Genomic DNA, 24,760 nt, shown 5'->3' on the forward strand with positions numbered 1-24,760 from the left:
ACCATTAGAGAGCTCTCTCCTGAAAGACTGAGAGGCTCTGATAACCTCAGCTCAGTGAGGTAAAGGCACACCTTTATATGATCATTATAGTTATAGAAAAATAAGAGAATAAAGTAAACAGGTATACAATACTAATATGACAGTAAAAAAAAGTTGTTATTAATAAACAAGAATACAGTTTAAAAGGGGAGTGATTTGTAAAATATCCATAAAGAAAAAAATCTGCTTACAGTTCTGTTTCATGGGTGTTGAGAGATGTATCCATAGATCTCTTCATGTTGCTCTCAAAGTGCACCAGATTGATGCTTTTAACTTCAACATTTAAAAAAAATCTTCATCAAACTGTTAATAGTTTACTAATGCAATCAGAATCTAGTGTTAGTGTTTCTCATCAGATATGAAAGTATTTATGAAAAGATATTTCATATTACACAAATGATAAAATAACATTATGGCAAAGCTAATAATTAGTAAACATTATAATTTGTTTGTTTGTTAACAGTAAAATAACTAGGTTTATTTATATAAATATACTATTTATTACATCAAGCGGTTCTTCCCCCCTGTGTTACGCGAGGAAGTGAGGAAACAACTCCTCCGAGGCTGCGAGTTGTTTCCTTTAGTTTGCTATAATTAGCTGGGTTTGTTGTCCTTGATTGTAGACAAAATATGTTGTGTTTTAATGCAGACCGTCAGACTGACCAGCACCTTTAAGTATTAGGCTGATCTTCAGTGTCACAGTGACATCCTGGCACAACAGCAAACTGGGGTTGGAACAATGAATAATCCTCAAACAAAAATCATCAGCAGCCATTTAAACAAGATTAAGTCTTAACACTGTATACACATTTATAGGTTCATATAACTACACATGCTCAAACAACACTGGTTACGCGGCATCCCTCAAGTGGCAGTTCAAGTATCATGCATTATTACACATCCAGAATACGTTTGGGATTTATTTTCTCCACAGCTTTAAAATCAGCTTTTAAATGTGCCCCTTTCCTTAGCTGGGTGTCATACTGACCCAATCCGGCCTTGGCAGGGGTATTATAGGCATTGTGAGCTAAAAACAGTTTTAAAAATACCCAGGGCATTGTTTCTACAGTGCACACACACACAAACACACAGACACACAAAATGACCAAGGCTGAGAAAGTGCTGTTTTCTTTGCGTTAGACATAGAGAAAGGATACAAGAGGTGCATTATACAAATAAACAGACAAACCTTTTCATGGATTATCAAGTTTGGGATAAACAAACAGTGATGAATGTTATTGATTTTCCATGTCCAATAAAAGAGTAAACAAGAGCTGTGTTAATATGCGAGTATCTTTATTTTATAAAACTAGTTACATTTAATGCAGGTTAAGTGATACGCTTTCATCAAAATACTGTTAGTGGTATGCATTAAGAAACTGTACAAATATGACTACAGAAACATTCAGATTTATGTGAGAACTGCCTCCGTAGCAGGCATTACATATGCCAACACAATAGTAAAAAAAGAGAATAAAAAAAGAAAGAAAACATTTGCAGATTCCATTATCTAAAAATTCCAGATGTCATTTCCTGCGTTACAGGAAGTGGGTGGAGTGCTCCTCAGGAAGTAGGCGTGTCCTTGTGTCTCAACTTCCCAGACCTTTTTACTCGCTGAGTAAACATTAAAGCATTCCTCAGGTTGTCCAAAGAAAGCTATACTTACAAACATATCAAACAACCTTCTTTTTCCCTGCTACTTATGTCCTGTTAAAATACCTTTACATGTTTTCATTGTTCTTAAAGTGTAATACCTGCTGAAGGTAAACAGTGACTCTACAGTGAAAGACTCAGCGTTAGGTCGGGGGTCAGACAGGTGGCGTGCTGTAGCGGATCTCGGTGTTATATTTGTCAGGCGTCTTGGGCAGCGGAAGCTTTTTCCGCATGTTGTGCCTCAGGATCACCTCCTCGTTGGCATAGATGGGGGTGTCTGTGTCGTCAGAGTGGTAGCCGGACTGGTATCCGCTCGTCTGATTGGATGACTCAGAGGCCAGAGACTCTTTACTCTTACAGCGCAGCAGCTGGCTGAGGAGGGAAAACAGGAAAGGGATGTCCAGTTTATTTTAAATTGCAGCTTAAGAAGTGTGTGGTTTAAAGACAGATATGATATTCTATAATAGACATGCTGATTTGTAGCTCTCACCTGAAGTTTGGCGTGGTTGCCAGCTGTTGATTCAAAACCTTTACCTCCTCTGGGGAGAAGCCCTCACTGTCTGTGTGACCCTCCTGTAGAAGAGGCAACAGTTTATATGAACACCGTTTGGTTTGTAAGGTGAGCCTGCAATTTTAGAGCTCTACTGTGTTTCATTGGGCTCAATTATGATATATTATATAAATGTAATACTTTTTTTTTTTTGCAAACAATTTACTCTTAAAATGTGATTGCAGGGAGATTGAAGCATAATTAAAAGAAAGAAACTGAAATTATTTATGAGACTGGATTTAGGAGACTCGCTCAATTTGTGTTTTAATACACATTTTTTACTACCACTATTCGGATGTGTAATTAAGGAGATCATTTGTTTATATATAAGTTGTAAGTCAATAATATATATTATATATTTGTACAGTACCATAATTCTCATGTTTCATTTCATTATTATTATTATTTTTTGTATTATTGTTTTACACGTTCGAAATAAATCAAATCAAACCAAACCAAACCACTGACTAATCAAATCTGAAACGACATGTGTATTGTGAATATGTGTGGATTTTGACACTCACCATGACGCTGCTGCGCGCCACCGGGATGTCGTCAAATGTCTTGACACTCAGGGGCCGGCTGCACAGAGGAGATAAGTTATAAACAAGATTCACAGCTGAAAATCTGAACTTTTAGAAGTTAAGAGGGAGAGTTAAGTGGTCATGCTGACCCAAGAGACGGCGGGTTGTCATAGTGGAGCTGAGCCTTCAGGATTTCTCCACTTTGGGGCCTGCTGTAGGGGCTCCTGGGGTCAGGGGTCACTGGAGATCTTTCTGCCTCACTGCCTACTGTCAGAGGGATGTAGTCCTTCCCATCCTGGAGACAAAGAGAACTCTAATGGCATTAGCTCAAATACACACTCGATCAATTAATCCACACAAATGAGAATATGATCAGTACAATTAGTAATTTAATGTTGTCCAGTAATTACTTTTCCTGATGCAGTCATGACTTCCTATATTTCCCAGAATGACTTGGCAATGCTCAACAAATGGGTGTAAGCTTGTTTCAATGTGTCACTGGTGTACAGGGCCAGCCATAACACTGGCATAACTTGTGTGCCTTAAAAGATCTCCTATCATGCTATTTTTAGGCATATGTTATGGTTCTCAGATATAGACAAATATAGAAAAAACACATCTGTGATATGTTTTGCTCCAAATACCAAACAGTTCATATATTTTAGACATCCCTCATATCCTTCTATTTCAGCCCTTTTAGAGAAGTGCTGATTCTGGGTCCTTAGCTTGAAAAAAAAAAGAAATGGAGGAGGGGGAGCTTGTGCCTGCTCAGAATGACCCGGCAGCTACAGTTAAATGCTGCCGTGATTAAATGCCATATCATGTTCCAAACCACATCAAGGATTATTTCTGAAACAGTATGGAGCTGAAATGCTTTTTCTCTTGCGGGTTTACCACAAGGTGAGTTCCTTTTTTTTATTTCCTGCTTTTTTACACATACTCTCTCCAGTAGTCTACAGGTTAGCTCTGAGTGTTAGCGATGCTTGCTAAACAAAGACCATATTACGTCCAAAACATGTCGGGCATTGTTACTGATAGCAACGTTTCTGATAGGGCCGCACATGTAAAGGCCCTGACACCAAACTTTGACACCAAAGACCACGTCCCAACGGACCTGATTGTTGTGTCACCTCACGTCTCCTGCGTCTTGGCCTTGGCCAAAAAAAGACTTCAGCCAACGGACAAGTAGAACGTACGCACTGCGCATGCGTGAGTGGCAATAACTCTCCTTACCGGCAAGCGGCGGTAGTGTGTATTCTTAATTCAAAAGAGGCAACAACCGGAAGACAGACTGCGTGATATATAAGAACAACAAATAGCGTGCGTTCCATTTTCACTCTCGTCCATCACAGACTGTTTCACAGACTGTTTCACATAGCGANTTTTGATCATGGTCAGTTTCTGGCAACCCTAATGTTTAGTGCGGTACTGGAAAAAGAAAAATAATAGCCATCTGTGTGTGCCTTCTTCACTTCCATTTCGCTTCTCATGCACTGATTCGCTAAGCTGAACAGACAATCAGAGTGATTTCTTTTGCCCACAGCCTTTTGCCGTGCCGGAAGGTGTCAGCACGGCCGAAAAGACAAGACGGTGCTGGACACACCAATCTGAGTAGGGCGACAGGACGCTCATCGACGACCAGACATCTATCGACGGCCGAAATCGGCCCGGTGTGTCCGGGCCTTAAAGCCAGCCCACATTTCCGATATTACGTCATATCTGGATCAGCTCCGTTGTACCCCCGTTTTTAGAGATTTCAGTACGAAAGAAAAGAGAGAGGGTTTTGTTTTCTGACACTTTGTGAGTTCCCCGACACACCGGGCCACATCTTTTTGTATAAAGGACAATAAAAAGTGCATTTTGCATGATAGGAGACCTTGAGTCAAAGTTGCATTGTGGACTATTCAGCCTGCTGTCAGTACAGAAACTGGTACATTTACATCCCATGAATGCTGAATGTTAAAAAACCTTCAGTTGTTTTTTTATGTACCTGATAACTGACAGTATTTCAGAGAGTTTAAATGCTTTATGCACCTGGTAAGCGCTGGCCTGCAGCAGGTTGCCCATATGTTCCACCAGCTCTGCAAAAGTTGGCCTGTCTGTGGGACGAGCCAGCCAGCAGTCCAACATGGTCTGGTATCTATGAAGCATGAAGAAAATTGGAAAACAGTCAAATTGAGGGATTTACAGTTCTGTGTGAAATGGCAATCATGTCAAGTTTCCACTCACATCTCAGTGGTGGCGTATTCTGGGGGTCTCATCCTGGTGCCCTCCTTAAGCCTCCGGCAGAATAACTCGTCGATGCAAACACCCGGATAGGGAGAAGCTCCTGTGAGGGTAAGACAGAAGTGGTTGCAGATATACAGTGATCATCTGAAGTGTAGAGGTGCACAACATATCGTTTTTTAATGTAATTTTAACCTGCATTAAACGTGATAAACATAGCATTGCAATTGAGTACGTTGAAAACAAGTGTCGGTAGAAAACAATCATCAAGGGCCATTTCGGAAGTGAATTTGGCAGCATATTGAAGCAGCATAAGGCAGAACTGAGTAGACTTTAAATCTGTTTATTTATAATGAGGTTCAACGACATATAGCATATCAGATATTTGTCTCATACTGTGTGGCCTTAGTCTTATGTGAAATGTGTACCTAGAGAAAAGATCTCCCAGAGCAGAACCCCAAAGGACCAGACATCGCTCTGTGTGGTGTACACCCGGTCGAAGATGGTCTCCGGAGCCATCCACTTTAGAGGGAGTCGTGCCTGTAACAAGAATGAATGACCATTTTATTGCTTACAGACCTTAATTGTTTGGTTGATCACCTATGTGTACGTTTGGGGAACTCACATCTCCCTTGCGGACATAATCAGGGTCTTTGTAGACATCTCTAGCGAGGCCAAAGTCGCAGATCTTCACCACATTGTTCTCTGAAAGCAGAATGTTTCTGGCTGCTAGATCTCTGTGGATACACTACAGAGCAAACAGACACAGATGAGTTCACGTCAACAAGCAACGACAGATTGTTATCTCATTTCGTCTGTTTACATGCGTACAAACAGATTTCTGAATAAATCTAGGTTCACCTTGCGGGATGAGAGAAACTCCATGCCTTTAGCCACCTGGAAGCTGTAGCATATCAGGTCCTCAATTGTCAGATGCTCCTCGTCTGAGCTCTCTGTGGTCACAATATGCATTTTATAAACATTAATGTGAGCCATGAACAATATTACACGTCAATAAGCAATACATTGATGCAAAAGGTATTTTAAGGTCACTCTAAGTTGTCTTCCCCACCTTCCTGAGTGTCCATGTCGCTGCCCGATGTCCTGTCTGCAGCTCTGGAGCAGACAGCCGTCCCGGTGCAGATGTCCAGCTGGGCGATGTTCCCCAGGCCCAGATCCCCTTCGGTAACATCCTCCTCCACTGAGGCCCACTTCTGGCTATCTACCCGCTTCCTCTGTTGACCACGACATAAGCACACAGAAGAGAAATATAATCATTTGTATTTTAGGTTGCATCACAATTCCGTGGTTAGTACAGACTGCACTTCTCTGTAATTGTCTGTGGTTTGGATGTGACTATGCGGCGATCTATGGTGCGTGTAACCACTCAGAGGGTTGGCTGTAGTTTTCTGGCTGCATGTTGGTTATCATTTACCTTGTACGGGCTGTACTCTCCTCGCTTGCTCTTCAGGTAGCTGGAGAGGTTTCCATTTTTACAGTACTCCACAATCACCATCAGAGGCCCTACGGAGAGAGAGGGTGAGCAAAGAGTTCAAAGACAGCTCATTACTTTATATTACAGGACCACAGAGGACATCTAGAGGCTGATTTGATACAAAGTGTGAGGCATATTAGAGAAAAATGTAAATACATTGCAGCCACCCCAAGGTTGACACATAATTATAATTAGGGTTAAGGGACACTTAAAAGTTCACTAGCCCTCATAAAGAAGTGAATTACCCAGGAATATCGATGCTCATGAAATAAATAGGGGATGAGTAAGCAGGACAGTAAAGATGAGTAAATAGGACTGTTTTCATGTTACACTACAGGTATGTGTTTTTTATAACGACTCACCTCCAGGCTTTGTACAGGCTCCCAGCAGGTTGACTACGTTGAGATGATGTCCGATATGAATGAGAATTTTCAGTTCTGACATCAAGGCGCGGTACTCACTGGACGTGCCTCCCTCTGAAGCACAGAGAAATTAAATTAACTGCGTGTTTGAACCTTTTCACTGGCCGTATTTCCTTGGTGCATGTGTTTAGGGGCAGTGAAAAGAAGGATGAACACTAACCCTTAAGCATCTTGACTGCTACAGTGGTGCACGTGGTAGCTTTCTCGATGCCAAAGGCGGCTGCTTCGACCACCTGACCAAACGCTCCTCGTCCCAGTGGGTCACCTTTAATACAAAACATTATCATGAAGACAAACAATATAGCCTCTTTGATTTAGTTTGTTTTTCAATCTACACCATCAGGTAATTTGGACAGATTCTTAAGAGGAATTTTTGTTTAATTATTAGCAATATAAAAGTGGTTGTGTTAGTCTTTCTCGTTTCATTGCTAACTAGCAAATATTAGCACTCTATGAAAACTATGTGAGCTGGGATTCGTAAGGTGTCTTGTTGAAGAATACTTGGGCATTTTCACGTCAAGTTAAAGTGGTGTCTCCTTACACACTTTGTCACCTTGATGCCTACAGTATTCTTACCTAGCTTCAGCCTGTCCCGAGGAAACTCCCATTTGTTAGCATCATACGTTAGCCTTTCACACTGCTCGTCCATGGGCATGTCCTCAGAGTCCAGGATCATGGACAGGTAGCCCGTCTTTAGATCCCCACCACTGGGCTGAAACAGAGTGAGAGGGAGAATATTTAAGAATTAACGAGCCCCTATTTCGAATAGATACATCGTACCACAATTTTTACAGTGATTCTGGTTCCCCTCCAGTAAAAGGGGCCCAATCAGTGCTGTGGGTGTACGTGACTTATGGGAGCAGAGAGTGGCACTGTTGTTCCTGGACACAAAGGAGAGCAGCGACTGAGAGCCAAACCAGTCACTTCTAATCAGTCAGACACCCCCACAGTGTGTGTGCTTATGTATGTGCTTGTGTGTGTGTGTTTTAGCTGAATTTTTTTATTCAGTATTGGCTTTCCTGTGTAACTGCAGGGAAAATCCAAGGAAGAAAGTGTGGCAAAGGGAAGATGAGGATGAGGAAGTTCTTACTCTCTTTTTTCCACGGATGACAAAGACGATCAGTAACCAGAAGAACATGGCGATGACCACTGACCCAATAGGAACAATCAGTTCCACATTAGTCTTTTCCTCTTTACCTAGAATAAACACAATAATATGAATTGCAGGAGTGTTCACAAACAACCTTATAATAAAATGTGTCAACAACAGACCGTTTTTCCGACAAATTCGGGAAAAACGTGGGACAGTCGTAGAGGAATGTCCATTATATTTTAAGTGGCGCGTCTTGACAGAGTTGCGTACAATTCAGATAGGTTAGTCATTGTCTTTGGAGTGTACCCATGTGTGTGTGTCCCTGCCTAGGTTGGAGGAAGGAAACAGTTGGAATCTGGACTGTGAGCAAACTGATATTGTATCTAGTCATAACAAATGACTAGGACTCAGCCACACAATACTGCCAAAGACAACTTGGACAAGGCCTATTAGTGTGTAACTAAATGCCGTAATTAACCATTTCTCTCTGCAACCATTCAGCTGAGGGAATGCATATACATTATTGCTGAAGGGAGTGTAGTATAAATGTTTATTCTTTAACTTCTTTCTCATCCTGGATAAATTATTACCTCGTGAAATGTATTTAGAAAAAATAGATACAATAAAAAAGTTGGCTCGTTGATAACCACCCCTTGCTGTGTAACATAGGAACTGTGTAATTGATTTCACAGTCAATAATGATCTCATAAATGTCAGGCATATATAACATTTGAAAAACTTGAATAGTTTCTGTTTAAATCCCTCGCTCTCCCTCATTGTTGTTCTCCCTCACGATCAGAGATGTTGTTGTTAGCGGCGTCCTCTACCCTCCCTTGTCTACTCCGAGGCCAATAACTGAAGTAACGGCCCGGGATCTACATTCTGCTGGCGGGGTCCAGGTCACGTAGGCCCTGGTTCTAGTTTGGACATGTGTTTGTTTGTTGCTGTGTCTCTGAGCTCAGGACAGCAAAGGGTGGACAGGAGAGCTGGGGCAGGGCTGACCTCTCCCTTTGTCCTGCAGTCTCCTCATTGTTTTGGATTTCAAAACTCCCAGGAGGATGTGTGCTAACTGGGCCAACTTCCTGTCATGCGGAAGTAAAGTTATTCTTACTCTACATCTTTGATATAAAAGAAATGTTGTATGTGTGATGTGAACTGGTGTTGCCTTTAGGCCAGATATAAATAAACAGTCCGTGTGAGAATTGGGAGTTTTCTCAAGAGGTTAAGGCTAAAGCCTATGAACTATGACAATATATTCTTTATTATCAGTGATAAATGGATTCTTGAACAGGCCTACTGGGCACAGGCCCTGGGGTCCAAGGGCTCAGTGGGCCTCTGTGCCAGAGCGTCTGTTTAAGTGAATGTTAAGATGTCTTATAAATAAATGTACCCTAAAGCAAATAGCCTAAAAAGAGCACAAAACAACTAAAAGCTTCTAAAAAAAAGAGAGATAAACACAACTACAAAGACACACAAAATGAAAACATCAGACATGCAAACCCTACAAAGAGTAATAGAACGACTACAAACAGAAACAAATTGATGACTTTTTTTAGTCTTGGGGTCTTGCCACTATGTAGAAGGAGTGGGGGGCCATTTGCATGTCTACACCCATTGGCCAATTCCATCAGCATTATTCCTGTTATGGTTCAGGGAGGGACTGACCTTCAGTCGTAAGGTAGGCCTGAGAGGAGTCACAGCCCCGGCTGTTGCATGCAGTGCAGCTGTAGAGACCGCTGTCCTCCTTCTTCACGCGCTGAATCGTCAGAAGCTGGTTGTGCTGACTCAGAATCACGCCTGAAAGAAATCCACATTCTTTAATAGCTGTGGCATCTCATGGAGTGAGTGAGTGTTCAATGAATAGCTCTGCACCCCCCTCACCTGAGCCCTCCACCAGAGTGTGGTTGTTTTTGGTCCACACCACCACCGGCCTCGGCATCCCAGCAGCATCACAGAGGAGACTGATCGTAGCACTCACGTTCACTTTTTTATCCGTGATATTATTTAAGATCCTAGCAGCCGCAAGACCTGAAAGTTGAATCAAAGTCCATTCATTTCAGAAAACAAATAAAAACCTATAAAGATCAGGTATTCATTACTTTGTGAAGTTATTATCACTCAAAATATCTTAAAGATGAAGTAAAAAATTGTGCGGGCGAATAAAATGATAATTTTTAAAAGAATCTTGCTTCATTAAATGCGCAGCTTGTAAACGAGACATGAAAGAGTATTTTTTATCGTATGTCATTGTAGATTCTTTAACACATACTGGCCTTATCTAAAGATAGGGAAAATAGTGTAACAGCAATGAAAACGACAAAAGAAAATCTCACTCACTCTACTTCAAATATTGCAAATCTGACAATACAGTCTTTGTCTTTGTCTTTATTAGGATCCCCATTAGCACTAGCATGAGCATTGGCTATTCTTCCTGGGGTCCTCACACACTCAAAACTTACATAAACATACATACAACAAAATTAAAATAAAACAAAACAAAACAGCTCATAATTGCATGCAATTTACAGTGAAATGAAGTAGTTTCTAGACTTGTTGTTGCAATGTTATAAAATTGAAATGGTAGTTGAGTTATCAATTCCAAGGTCCTGAATGGCACAGTATTGACAACCATGAAAAGGGAACCGTACATATGTTTTACCTTTGAGAGAAAGTCGGCGCAGCAGGCAGGTTTTCTCCCCAGTCTTGATGTTTTCCACCCGACAGGCGTACAGACCCTCATCCTGAAGGGAAGCGTTGTGCAGCGACAGCTCCAGGGTCACGTTGGTGCCCTGCAGGCTGGACCGCACCACAGGGGACTGGGGCCTCCGCTGCAGAGCAAGGGAGGGAAGTACTTTAAGTATTAAGATATTTCACTACAATAAAATAAAAGTTAATTTAAACGTTGCAGGTCGCTGACTTACTAAAGGCTGAACCACTTTAATTAATGCTGGTAGATCAACTGTTTACTCCGATAGCATCATTTATTAGCTGATTATATTTTGTATCAACAACCAGGTCAAACAGGTCAAATTAAAAATTGCAAAGTACCTCTGGTTGGATCCTTTCATTAAATAGGAATACCATCAAATCAGAGATACAGGGTCCCATGATTTATATAAGACTGAAGCATTCTTTTGAGCATCAGTCAGTCCCACTTTAATCTCAAATCAAAAGTACCATAAATGGTCTCAAACCGAATTGTTTTGAATGATTGTAATGTTATTTTAAATGTCTTTTTCCTTGTTTCTTTATTCAATATTCAATATTGTTCTTGTTGATGTTGCAAATTAAGCTGCTTTGATGCAAGAAACATTTGATGATTAAGTAATAATGTATATTATCTAATAAAGTGGGATTACAGTACCTCAACATTTTTCCCAAGTACAGTCACGTTCCACCACGGGCGACAGGGCTGCACTGACGCCATCTGCTCCGTCTCTGAGATGTTGCTCAGACTGAACCAGTTCAGGTTTCTGTAGATCAGATGGTCAGCCTTACAGCGCAGAATCACATCATCCTCCTCCAAGGGCTCGTCGGAGGGAGACATGCTCACCTCAAGACCACCTACAGCGCACAGATGGAAACGAAAGCAAGAATGAGATCAGCATTATGAGGTCTTAAAGCTAACATGAGACAGAAATAAGGAACAGCACTTACGTGTGACGTGGAAAAAGACGATACGTGAATCCTCTCCTAGTTTGTTGGCAGTTCTGCATCTGTAGAGGGCATGAGCCTCCGCTTTCTGGATCTTCAAAGAGCTCACGATTTTCTAGATAAATGCATTTCCCTTGTTAATATTTGCACAATAAATATAATCAAAATGTGTAACTGATAGGACTCTAATGGAGGTTGACAGAAGGAAGTAGAGGGTGTAATCACGAGGACATATTTACCTTTGAGGCATGCTCAGCATCAATCACAATTCGTTCCACACGGTGGTTACCGGTGCTATTGCTGATTTCTCTCCAATCGGTACACTCCGCTAGCGGTAACTTAGACTTTATCAGCCCGGGCCTGTTGGACAAAAATAAATCAGGTGAAACTTACATATCTTGCTATGAAATCTAATAGTCCTGACGGTGTAGGAGTGTTCTTCTGCAGATGATGCTCCTGGCTTTGATACACCAACACACATATTAACACTTACAACTGGAGAACTAAGACTGAAATTCATATGTTTCATCCATCAAAGAGTTTATCTTTTGTTTTATTTTTGTCAGAGGTGGGAGAAGTACTCAGATCTTATACTTCAGTAAAAGTAGAAGTACCAGAGTGTAGGAATATTATGTTACAAGTAAAAGACCTGCATCCAAAATGTTACTCAAGTAAAAGTAGAAAAGTTTTCGCATCAAAATATACATAAAGTACCAAAAGCAAAAGTACTCATTATGCAGATTGGCCCATATCAGAATAATATATATGATATATTTTGATTATAATTATTGATGCATTAAAGTGTTTATCACAGCTGGTAAAGGTGCAGCTAGTTTGAATTACTTTGTATACTGCAGGGTAGCTTGGGAATTTACTCCATAAAGTCAGATTTAAGTCAGATCATTATCCAAATCCACAAAGTATCTAAAGGTATTAAATAAATGTAATGGAGTAAAAGTAAACAATTAACCTCTGAATTGTAGTGAAGTAGAAGTACAAAGTAGTATTTGAAATAAGGTACAAATACCTCAGAATTGTACTTAAGTACAGTACTTGAGCATATCTACTTAGTTACTTTACACTACTGGTTTTTGTAATTAGACATAATTTCGGTTGAGGAAAAACTGTCAATCCATATTTTAAGAAACACGAAAACAACATAGTTGGTTAATTGTAAAATTAGGTAAAGGATAACGGGGGAGAAAGGAGGAAGGCAGCTTCAGCAGGAAGTAGCTCTTTTTTGGACAGAGAGCAGGACAGGAACAACAGGAAACGTAGTGCAGGACTGAGGAAGTGCTCGTATGTGTAGGCAGGAGATAAGGAACCTCCTGATGGTCTCCTCTGGCCGAAGTCGCTGTCACACACGCCTCCTCCTTTCTATCAACACTCATATATTCCCAACATACCTGAGGAAGCTGTTGTGTAACCACCATGCCCATATTACACAGAGAAGCCTACCATCCTAAAGTTCTTAACCGAAAAGGTACACGACCGATAGCCAAACATATCTGGTTTTAGAAAATCAGTAAACACATTCTGAGTCTGAATAATTGATGTCATTCTAAAAATGAGACATTGTGAAGAGCATGAATCACATCCGCTGATTTGCATCGGGTCAGAGTGCACTCTCATTGTCTCTTCTCTTGTTTTTGTCAACATCACGAAAGCAGCTATTTCTCTCCAAAATCAACAACCTGTTGACAATGAGTGGCAGAAGGCATGTGAACACTGCATGGATACACAAAAGAGAAGCCCCTTCATTTTCTCTTTCACACACATACACACTGATTGTTGTGACTTACAGAAAGGCCTCTGGACAGTCCTCTTTGGACATCCACTGCCACTGGATGTGTGTAGGTGTGGGAAATCCACGGGCGGTGCACCGTAGGGTGGGGCTGCTGCCGTACAGGTACACATCAGTGTCCACTGCCACCTCCTTCTCAATGATACGAGGAGGAACTGTAGAAGAAAACAACACAAGTTATCACCACTCTCTCTTGACCAACAGCGCCAGGCAGCTTTAGTAAAAATACTCAAGGAAAAAAAAAGCTATAACATGCCGTTGACCAGCAGCTGGAAAGAGAGTCTCTGTTCCTCTTTAGTTATCTTATTAATCAGGACGATTGTGTAATTCCCGGCATCCATTTCTTTGACTTTACGGAAGATGAGGGCTTCACTTCTCAGTTTTATTCTGTAATCCTCTTTCAGTAGTTGGCCATCTTTTAAGCTGAGTAGACAGAAGAGAGAAGTATCAGAAAAGTTGAACAAAGTCAAAATGGAAAGATATCTTCAGCACCTTTTGCTACACACATTGAGCGATGTAAGCGAATAAATGCTGCAAAGACAGCTTTTCTTCTACTGTGAACATACCATTTCAATTCGGGATCTGGGTAGGCTGTGTACTTCACAGGAATAGAGGTTTGCTCTTCCACCTTTAGCTCCCAAACCTTCCTCCATGGCTCTTTTATCTCAATAAAAGGCTTTTCTGTAAACACAACAAAAATCATAAAATGATGTTACTGCGTCACATAACTACATTGAGACACAACACATGTCAAAGTGCTGAAAGGAATATTAATATCATTCTAATCATTGTGTTATTGTTGCTAGGAAAGCATACTGTATTATTTAACAAAGTTCAAATTGCATTTCAGTTGGTTACATTTAAAAGTATCTACAGTCTTTTAAGAAAAGAAAGGTGGCAATATTTGACTTAAATTAAGTAATGGTAAAAGAAAAATAAACACATTTTCTTTTAATAAACTGATTAGAGGTTGAAGAACAAGTATAAAGCTTTATTTGTATTTACTTTAACTTCCTTATTCAACAATATTATGTACTCATTTACATTTTTTGAATTCTCTGACAGCCTTTTAATACAATTTGTCAGTTGCCTTGGAAAAAGTGACACGAAAACTACCAAAGAAACATTGCACCTGCACTGAGGCCTCTGTATTTCTGGTGATGCTATTGAAAAGTATGCAGTATGGTTTCCGGTACACCTACCATACACTTTAAGAAATGCTGAGGCACTTTTCTCCATCTGTCCACTGGATGCGGAGCAGGTGTATTCCCCGGCGTGATCCACGCTCACATTATGCACCTCCAGTTCGTTGGACAGCTCCAGGGAGTTCCACAGCTTCTTCTTGTGGGGTTTGGCGTGGGGCTCGCTCGAACCGTTCAGCGAGGTCTGACACGAGAGGGCCAATTTGTTTTTACAACAGACAGTTGATAATAGTAATTGGGAAAACAAAGGGTGGGATATTATTTTCAGTTTTAAAGAGAGAAACAGCCAAATAAGCTTTGCCATGAGTGTATTTTTTTTATCTGAGCAGGCAGAACTTTATAAACACCCAGGGTCACCTTTGCACTCTGACTTGGAGTAAAGATAAACTGAAGGATTCCTGAAAGCAGGAAGTAGGGAATACGTGGAAGGGAAACAGGAAGTCAGATGTCTCTGTCTATCCTCAGTGATGTGTGAAACACAGACTGCATGGTAAAACAGGCTGATTGGAAGCTGTCTCATGTACATTACTGTATACCAGAGTATTGACCATCACAGAGGAGAAGAGCATGAAAAGCCTCGTTCACTGACCAGCGCCTGACCGGAGTGCGTCCAGTTAAACTCGATGCCCACATTGAGCTCAGTTTTGGCGGTGCAGAGGAGCTTCAGCGTCTCCCCCACAGACAGCCTCAGTTGCGCGGGGGTCAGGGTGAGTTCATGGATCTTGAATCCTGTGGAAAAGGGAGGGAAGACATGGCAGTCAGTCATTGTTCTCCTGAGACTACAGACTCTCTCTCTGCCCCTGCACTCGCTCGCTCGCTCTGTGCTCCACCAAGTTTAATTTACTTACTGTCCCACACACAAGCAATACCCTGCATTAAGACAGTGTTTTTCCACTAAGTTTTGATATTCATTCAGTTTAATAAAATGCTCATACACCTGTATAGATTACTTCAACAATGTTGACTTCAACAAATGATAGTTTTGTGTGTGAATCTTTCTCCCTCTTACCAACAACAGCAACAATGTAGAGAGGGGACTTAAATGTCTCGTTTCCAATCCGAGTCTGGCAGGACACGACTCCGGCGTAGCTGATCAGGTGACTGGGGACAGTGAAACCCGTCCTGGCGTCCCACTGAGAGTCCTTCCCATCGGGATGAAGCTCCTTATTTGGATACTTCTGACAGACACAGAAGTTACTGATTTCGAACATAGAATAAAACTAAGAATTGCAAGTGCACTTTTTTATTGCTATGTGATCAAATAATATTACATTTGAAAATTCCACAATAGGAAACTCATATAAATCCTAAGTATAGTTATGAATAATAAGGGAAGTATTGAGAATGGCAATGTTGCCTGAAAACCATATTAAATAAAAAGGCATTTTGTGTCAGTTTTACTGGTTTAAAGAGGTCCTCAAAAGTGTTACACATAGGTTAGTTTACTCATCATGAGGTGTGCATGCCTCTATAGGATCTTTGACTTTAGAGGAGCTTCATAAAGTCTGAAAAACAACCCTGATGATGTCATCACCGCTAAATGCACTTTAATACAGGGGTATCTCCTCTTGCACTTTATGTAGCTCTTGTATCTTCTCTTGCACTTGATATGTCGTTGCTGCTATTGTATTTCCATGTGGTAAATACTTGTGTGTGCTGCTCTTGCTCTCTTGCACTTTTTGCATATCATGTATTTTGTTTTTGCTATGTTTTTCAAATGTAATTTTCTTAAATTTGTTTTATGTGAGGGACTGCGGATGGAAATGAGCTCAAAGCTAAATCTGGCACTGTTAAGCTTGACACATTTGAATGTTTTAAGTGTTCATTATTGTGCATTGTCCCTGCCAAATAAACGATTAAATACAAAATAAATAAAAAAGACAAGTATACAGAAACAAAGGCAAACTGAGGAATCATATTCAGACCACATCACATCTGACTCCTGAGATATTCTAATTCCCAAACTTCTAAGAGGCTCATGCTAATAAATTTCCCCAGCTCTTTTAGGGTCAACCTTCACCGTTTCATTTGATCTAAAATATTTTTTTTTTTAAAGTTCAAGTTGAGCACATATCAGGGTAAATTTCACTCCTAAATTCAACCATTAAGATTATTCTAACTTAAATCGAATTAGGCACCATGCGTAAAGTCTGCATTTATGTAGTGCTTTCCATTAATTGCTACCACTCAAAGCGCTTTACAACATGTGTGTGTTTTGGGCCTATGTGTATGATATAATGTAAATAACAACAGAGTAAAGGACAAGGATTAATAAAGTATGCCTAAATCATAGGGGTGTAACGGTTCACAAACATTTCGGTTCGGTACGTACCTTGGTTTTTAGGTCACGGTTCGTACGTTTTCGGGACAGCAGAAAAAATGATCACAAAACACAAAATATTTGTTGGGGGTTTTTAATTATTATTAAACTGTGAATAATTTACTAACTCAAATAAATAAAAAATATAATTAAATAAACATTAAGGTGCAGCATTTCGGTGATCTGAAATAATCTGTATTTGAACTTCACTGTACTAGTGCACCTTAATGTTTATTTAATTATATTTTTTATTTATTTGAGTTAGTAAANTGTCATGAGAGGGTCCCCACCTTTTGAATAACGGGACCACAACAGCAGGCTTCCATTGATTGGGAAAACTCCCTTAAGGAAGAGTTTTTACTTTTCTTTTCTTTTATGTTCTTTTTTTGGTAAATGTTGGAAGTGTTATGCAAGCTCAAGCACATTTTGTAGGAGGAAAGCCATCACATACAGTTGTCAACATTTAAGCAAAAGAAGAAGCAATATTATGATTTTGTGAAACTCAAAAAACACAAAAAGCAGATTAAAATGTGACCATGTTTATTCCCAGGTTTTTCCCACGTTGTGCCCCCAGTTCTTGGTACAGGTTTTTCTGTTATATACTTTTTTTTAAATCCCAAGCCAAAACAATGATTTCATTTTTCATTTAATCGTTTATTTGGCAGGGACAATGCACAATAATGAACACTTAAAACATTCAAATGTTTCAAGCTTAACAGTGCCAGATTTAGCTTTGAGCTCATTTCCATCCGCAGTCCCTCACNTGCATTGCGGCTCAAACATCCAATCACCGAGCTTCAACCATAGCTGAGGATCTTGGGTAATCAGTTCAGTCGGTGTGTATCGCCTGTTTCCGGTGACTTTATTTTGAAATTCAGTTCCTGACGGAAGGCAAACAAACCAGATATTATATAATTAAACAAATAAATAGAAACAAGGATAATTGTGTGTTGTTGAGTAAATAACTGTGTGTTATTTAGAAAAGAATAAGGAAAAAAATATTTTTAAAATACATATTTCAGTATTCTGAGCCCCATTTCTTTTCCTCACGGACGGCAAAAAAAGTCCGACATTATACGATTCAAAATAAAAACAATAATTGTGGCTTGATATTGAGTAAGAAAATGTTTTTATGAACCATACAGCTTCCGGTCTTCCAAGTCCCGACAAAAAGACGTGTTGCAGGCACGAAACATACTACCAATAGAAATACATTGCTTTTAAAATTGTTCTGTGTTTAGTTAATACTTGGATCTTGTGCTGTTGCCAGTGGTGTGAGCCAACTAAAGGACAATGCAAACCTCCATTTTAATTGATTCATCCATGGGGCATTATCCTTTGTCAAATGTTGGCTACCAAGAAATACCTCCCCCGACTGAATACTTTTTTCTCTCTGTGGACACACACACACACACACACACACACACACACACACACACACACACACACACACACACACACACACACACACACACACACACACACACACACACACACACACACACACACACACACACACACACAGTTGCCTCTTAAACATAGGCTATAAAGTGCATCGCATCAATTACATCCAAAATTCTATGACAAAGGCACTGGTGTGCTTTGAAAAACTTTACTGCTTCAGGCACACAGTTGCTTTACAGATTTCATTTCACAGCAGCAACTTTCCAGGACTGGGCAAATGGCTCTGCAGGCATCCAGTCAATATAGTTTTTGTACATTGCTGAGGGATGAGCAGATTTACAGAATCCTGCATCGTATAACAGTGCTCCACATCTCATTTTGTCGTGTATTCTTTTACCCCCGAAGACATGGGGTTTAGTGGCGGTGGGGAGCCCTGCTTACCACCACAGAGATATTTCACATAAAGTCCTCCCTTAGAAGACTAATGTGCCTTTATATGATATTGATCAGCAGTGTTTTTCAAATTAATTCTGCTACTTTATAATTGTTTGGTTAATCTAACTAGTATTGTTGCATTTGTTAGCTGTTAGCCCGATTTGCTATCACTAATAATTCACTTCAAATTATATATACAAAATAAAATAAAAGCTCCATCCGTGCGCTGCATGTGCTATGACGTGTCAAACGGAAACCCCCTCAGACTTCATTCAGAGCGGAGACAGGTCATTAAGTTGATTTGGTCGGGCAGGAAATCTAAAGTTTGGATATTTTTCCGCGAGTAAAGGACGAGACATGCAAACTACGACGGCAATAAGTCTACTCCATATCCACCATCATAGCTTCACAGCATCACAACTTCCTGAATGCCGGCTTCATAACAAAACACAGAGCTTAATTATCCTGACAACAGCGTGTGTAACTTTCTCAGACTCGGAGGAAAACAGCAGCAGTGAGTCAAGCAGTAACCTATGTTTGTATCAACATATATAGACCTATAATTTATAATCATTCTGACCTCAGAAAACGATAAAGCTTTAATTTCAAGTTAAGGGCGTACTTGCGCATAGGGACTTTTGCAGACGCTCATATTTTCAGTGTTTCCGTTTCCTCTGTAGTATTTATTGGGTTGTTATATTCAGATATGAATAATAGAAGTAGAACTAAATGTTCCGTGTGTGTCCTCGCTGCTTGTTAACACACACAATAGGATCCTTACCGGAGCTTCTCCTGTTTATACCGCTGACAGGCGGACCGCTGTTATAATAACGCTCTTTATCAGCCTTTGAAACTGAAGCCATTTTTGGGAGTAAAAAAAATAATATATAGGATATTTATAATCATAATGTATCATAAACATGCGACAATTAGTCGACTAATCGCCTTAATTGACGACTAGAAAAATTGTTAGTCGAGGGCAGCCCTAATCCTCACAAATAGATATTGTCAAGGTAGCAAAAGGTGAACTTCATGTGGCACTGTACATTAGGCAGCAGCGTAAATTGTCTCTGAGGTTTAGTCCTCCTCCACTTTCTACTACTACTACTACTACTGATATCTCCCTGCTCTTGCCCCGACACTCTAGGGACCAAAAACTGTCTCTGTGATCTTGGAAGCTGGGGCCATATGCCCCCTTGGCAGCACTAAAGTCAGCATCACTTTTTCTCACCACGGATGACTTGGCAATTTCTTACTGGCTACATGCCAGAGAAGAGGGAGTGATGCAGGCTTTAGTTAGAAGTAGAGGCCAGAAAAAGAGTTAAGCAAAGTTGTTGAACAATTATGCCATACGATTATCAAAGTTACACTTATTCGGGTCATAGCCTTTTGTATCATCAAAAGGGCAAATTATATCTTAGATCACACAGTCAGTACAGTTGAGAGAAACAGCCTGAAGCAAAAAAGTGATCTAGCTGGTTTTGTCACTATAAGGATTAAATCTCTTTTCACTGGAAACCCACAGAAACGTACAGTATTATCATGGTACATTATTTTACTGAATACTAGTTTCTGCTTGTTTATCACACAGTCACTGCATGCCATCTGACATCAACACTGCCTATTGGACGCCCCGTGGTTTAGGGATGTTAATCAGCAGAAACAAGTGAATGAGAAAAAGATAATGTTTATTATAACAGATGAGTATTTGGCACTTAGACTCGACAGAGAGATTTGTAATCGAGCAGCTGATGATACTGATATAATGATGAGGCTGATGAATCTTTGAACGCTGCGGTTATGGATGTGGAGGAGCTACCGTTGGTAGCAGCAGCATTAACGTAAGAAAGACAGAGAGATTAATTCAGAAAGAAACATGGGTAAGATTATAGGGTAACCATGTTTGTCTATGTGCTAATTGATGGGAGTGACCAGTGCCTACGAAGATCTGATTAACATTATTGACAACCCTAGACAAAGACAGCAGGGAAATTATGAATGCGTAACGGCTCGTCTAAACTACAGGCATCGAAAAATGCTTTCAATGCTTCGCCCATTCACTTGAATGGGGTGACGTAGAAGATTTCTAATCTTTGCCGAACTACATTGTGGGGAGCATGGCATGGCTTTGCAAGCATCACGAGCATCTATCGGCATCAAAAGTTGAACAATGTTCAGGCTCGATGCTTGGCTCGATGCTTGGCATCTGGAAGGAGACTTCAGGTTGTCTTGGAGTACAAGTACCTAGGAGTACATATTGACATGTACTTAGGAGTACATATTGACACAAACCTCAGTTTAAAAACCCATATCAAAAAGGTCTGCAATAAGTAAAGTTCAATCTGTCAAATTACAGATACATTAGAAACTTCCTATCATCTGCAGCAGCTAAGCTATACCTTCACTCAATGGTCCTCTCCCACATCAACTACTGTCTGATAAGCTGGTCTAATGCACACTCTACAGCTCTAAAACCACTGGAATCACTGTATAACAAGCACTCAAAACACTAGACAAAAAGCCATTCCGGTATCATCATTGTCACATTGTTAAAAAATATAATCTGTTCAGCTGGGAAAATCTCATAGTTTACAAAAACATCTGCTTAGTTTATAAGATCACTCGTGGGTTGGCTCCTCCTCCTCTGGCTGGCTTCATCAGCCTAAAGTCCACCTCAACCAGGGTTACTAGAGGTGCGGCTAGGGGAGACTGCACCATCCCATTTAGGAAAAGCGCATTCAGCCAGGCTGTCTTTTCATTCCACGCATCCCATCAATGGAATTCAATACCACAACCAATAAGAGAATCCTCATCCTACTACACATTCAAGCACAGCATTAAAAAGTGGCTCATTGAAAACCAACAGTGTCCGAACTGATGTGTGGCTGTAGGTGTGTGTATGAGTGTGTATTGTAAATGTTTTATTTATTTATTATCATGACTTGCTCTTATCTGTATTCAGTGATGTCATCTATTGTAAATATGTACAATGGTATAACAATGTTGTGGTGTTTTTATTATTGCTTTTAGGATGTCTATCACCATCTGGCAAAGGGACTATCGATGAAAACTAGCCTTTTGGCTAATTTGAGTACTTTTCCATGTTTTTAATATGTTGATTAATGTACACTGTCCCTTGTTTTAAATAAATCAATTCAACTTACAGTATGCAGCGTGACGTTAAGGTTCTCCACCGAGCCTCGGCATGGGATCACCACCCGCTCTCCCTCACGGATGAACACCACCTCGAACTCTTTGTCGGATGGCACAAATGGCACCTTGTAATCTAAAATTCAATACCAAAAATCTGATATTAGTTTAAGTACATTTAAGTGAGGGTCGAATGAATACAACACTGGGCCAGGAGCTGGTCAAGGTAGAACTGACTGGATGTATCCTCTCAGATGTTCTTGTACAACCCTGGTTGTTTGAATAAACACAATGCTATACAATACAGTAAGCATTTACATTACTGTAACAATACTCTGATAATGCATTGTAGTGGTTTCCTTTTGAATTATTATGATTACTTCAAGAAATACTTTTCTACTGTAGCTTTTACACTACTAACCATATAAATGTACAACTTTTTACAGTATTCTGGGGTTAAAATGTTGAAAGTGACAATATTTGCAGTTACATAAACAATCCAACCCTTAAAAGTATTGTATCATATTTCCCTGGAGTTTGGACCACTGTGTTACCTTAATTAATATTTGTTAACTGTACTGCCCGTATATTAATACATTATACTCACTGTACAAAGTTCTTCTGTACTACTCAACATCACAACACAACAAAGCATCGTCATGCTCCTGCCATCAAAACTCCAAAACAAAGTTTAAATGAGTTATACCGTGGACGAACACATAAGCCGCTGCTGAGGTCTTGCCATCTTCCACTCTCAGGTCTCTGTAGGAGCACTGGTACTGTCCCGTTTCATTGACAGTGGCGTTGGAAATCCGCAGAGTCGTGCAGAAGAGTCCCGATCCACTGCAGTCACTGGTGGAGAAGCGAGTGCTGGTAGGAGGGGTCGCCCACCTCAGGTACTGCCGACCTCTGCAAGTCAAGAGAAAAAGACTGTCTGTATGCATGTTTCTGTATGTATGGGTCAATGGATTGATTGAAATCAGTAAAGTATGTTTATACCTGCATGTTAGTTCCAGGTCGTCAGATTTGTTCATCCTGTGGGTGCCATAGATGTTCAGCGTTGGTGGGTCGGGCATAAACCTCAATTCAATGGCTGGAGAATTAAACAACAAGTTAATCACAGCAAAGACTGAGAACAAACACAGTGATGACACCTGTCTGTACAGGCTTTACGAAGAATGCAACATAACGTATCAAAGGTCACTGTTATTCCCTTGAAGTAATGTCACAATTAGGAAAATAAATTATGGAAATGTATTCAATTATGAAGCACATGGTATAAACTTATAGTAAAATACAGGGGTGGGTAACTGCTTTGTAACTGGCTCTTTGGCTACTCAGGGCCATTTTTCCACTGCTGCAGAAAATGGCGGAGCTGTGTCAAAACAGGAAGCAGGGGAAGATGGGCCGGGTCAGGCTGAATAGCCCGGCACAGTGTAGCCTAGGTGGAGTTCCTGTTTCTGAGGATACAGGCTGCCCACCACCTCCCTGTGAGGCCCTAAGGCTCACATTGTATTGTATGGAAAAAAACAAGGCTGACCAAATCGGCAATATGGAAGCTTGCCATTATTTAACTGGATGAGTTAAATTAACACAAACTTTTTATTCTAGCAAATTCAAACTAGGATTATGATGGGTCGGTTATTTCCTTTTTGTCAATAATATATAAAATGTTCACATTTCCGTCCTTTTTACAACAAATCCCAGAACAGAAATGAGCTGACACACACTGCAATACTCTTCACATTCTATCAGATGTATTTAACTGTTCTCATTGTCACAGTTAAGCACTACATAAACTTGACAGAGAAATACAAAATTATCTAGTAGAATATAATATTGCCTCTATTAGAAAACTTATTTAGTTTGTTATTTACAAAAAAGGTAAAGATAGAACACTTTTAGTATATTCCCTTACCAGCAACAAAACAGATTTTCAGGATAATGCCAAACAGTGGAATGACTCCCTGAGCCATCATCCGACAGAAAACATGGACAGAGTCCTCATGAACAGCAAGTAATACAACAAAAAGGTTCCCAGCAATAATGACAATCCTACACGGTCAGCGCTAATCCATTGAATTCTTCTGTTTTATATTCCAATACGGAGAAGGTTTGTGCCGACACAAAGTCATGAAAACAAGCAGCAGGAGCTCAGAGGTGATCAGCAGTGTGTGAAGTGTGGCTGTGTGTCCCAATGGAGCTGAAACTGCTGCTGAGGATGGAGAGACGTTCAGCTGAGCAGCCTGCAGGGGAGGAGCGTCTCTCCCTGACTAAAAACTAACACATGGGACCGAAAGTGGACCTGTTGCTGTTTGTTGTCAATCTCACTTTTAAAGAGATGTAAAGATTCTTGAGGATTTACAATCTCTAACTAAAGAGATCATATCCAGGCAGACTTAATTTGAAGGGGATGTTTAAAGAAATACTCAGATTTTTATTTAGATCTTTATATCTGCAGAATGATAACAATAGTCATTAGCAGTTTAACTTGAGTAAAGAAACAGGAGTCTAACAAAAGATGTCTTTCCATACTGTTGTACTTAATAATAATATATCATTTATTTTGGTCATAATTGTTTATGCAGTTTGACATAATCTTAATTACTTCTTATGCTGCTGCGGGTAATTGATTATATATTGTATTAATAACTACCTAAATATTTCAAATAAAAAAAGGGCGAGTAAAATCACTTTATTTTACTCTGGAAGGTCTTGAGTAACATTAAATAGTAAAATAGTCACAGGAACTATAAGTACCTTTAATCTCTACTTAAATACAATAGTTG

At 40.1% G+C, this 24,760-nt stretch overlaps 1 protein-coding gene across 2 annotated transcripts; it reads right to left on the reverse strand.

Moving 5' to 3' along the window:
• Positions 1-1,314: 1,314 nt before the first annotated feature.
• kdr (kinase insert domain receptor (a type III receptor tyrosine kinase)) lies at positions 1,315-24,181 on the reverse strand. Of its 2 annotated transcripts, none has more exons than XM_010773018.1 (31): positions 23,890-24,181; positions 22,971-23,064; positions 22,678-22,880; positions 21,986-22,107; positions 15,672-15,837; positions 15,252-15,391; positions 14,663-14,846; positions 14,027-14,141; positions 13,717-13,883; positions 13,459-13,615; positions 11,896-12,016; positions 11,660-11,771; positions 11,367-11,566; positions 10,662-10,830; positions 9,884-10,030; positions 9,668-9,799; positions 8,000-8,106; positions 7,486-7,621; positions 7,070-7,174; positions 6,850-6,963; positions 6,428-6,516; positions 6,065-6,227; positions 5,854-5,945; positions 5,618-5,740; positions 5,421-5,532; positions 4,996-5,095; positions 4,801-4,906; positions 2,916-3,061; positions 2,767-2,824; positions 2,183-2,265; positions 1,315-2,064 (listed from the first exon to the last, which is right to left on the reverse strand). In XM_010773018.1, the coding sequence occupies exons 1-31, from the start codon at positions 23,948-23,950 to the stop codon at positions 1,848-1,850; spliced, it is 4,041 nt and encodes a 1,346-aa protein (XP_010771320.1). In that variant the 5' UTR covers positions 23,951-24,181; the 3' UTR covers positions 1,315-1,847. The 2 variants fall into 2 exon arrangements, with proteins under 2 accessions (XP_010771320.1, XP_010771319.1); XM_010773017.1 differs by having other exon boundaries at positions 15,672-15,840.
• Positions 24,182-24,760: the final 579 nt, after the last annotated feature.

Source organism: Notothenia coriiceps, unplaced genomic scaffold, assembly GCF_000735185.1.
Source record: "Notothenia coriiceps isolate Sejong01 unplaced genomic scaffold, NC01 NC01_scaffold00011854, whole genome shotgun sequence".
Classification (NCBI taxonomy): Eukaryota; Metazoa; Chordata; class Actinopteri; order Perciformes; family Nototheniidae; genus Notothenia; species Notothenia coriiceps.

Bases quoted from the DNA above. Each gene is read 5' to 3' on its own strand.
- kdr (XM_010773017.1), bottom strand. From the start codon at position 23,950: ATGATGGCTCAGGGAGTCATTCCACTGTTTGGCATTATCCTGAAAATC. The intron at 10,831-11,366 runs GTACTGTAATCC...CTTGCTCTGCAG, and splicing joins TACTTGGGAAAAATGTTGAG to CGGAGGCCCCAGTCCCCTGT. The intron at 9,800-9,883 runs GTGAGGGGGGTG...GATTTCTTTCAG, and splicing joins CACTCTGGTGGAGGGCTCAG to GCGTGATTCTGAGTCAGCAC.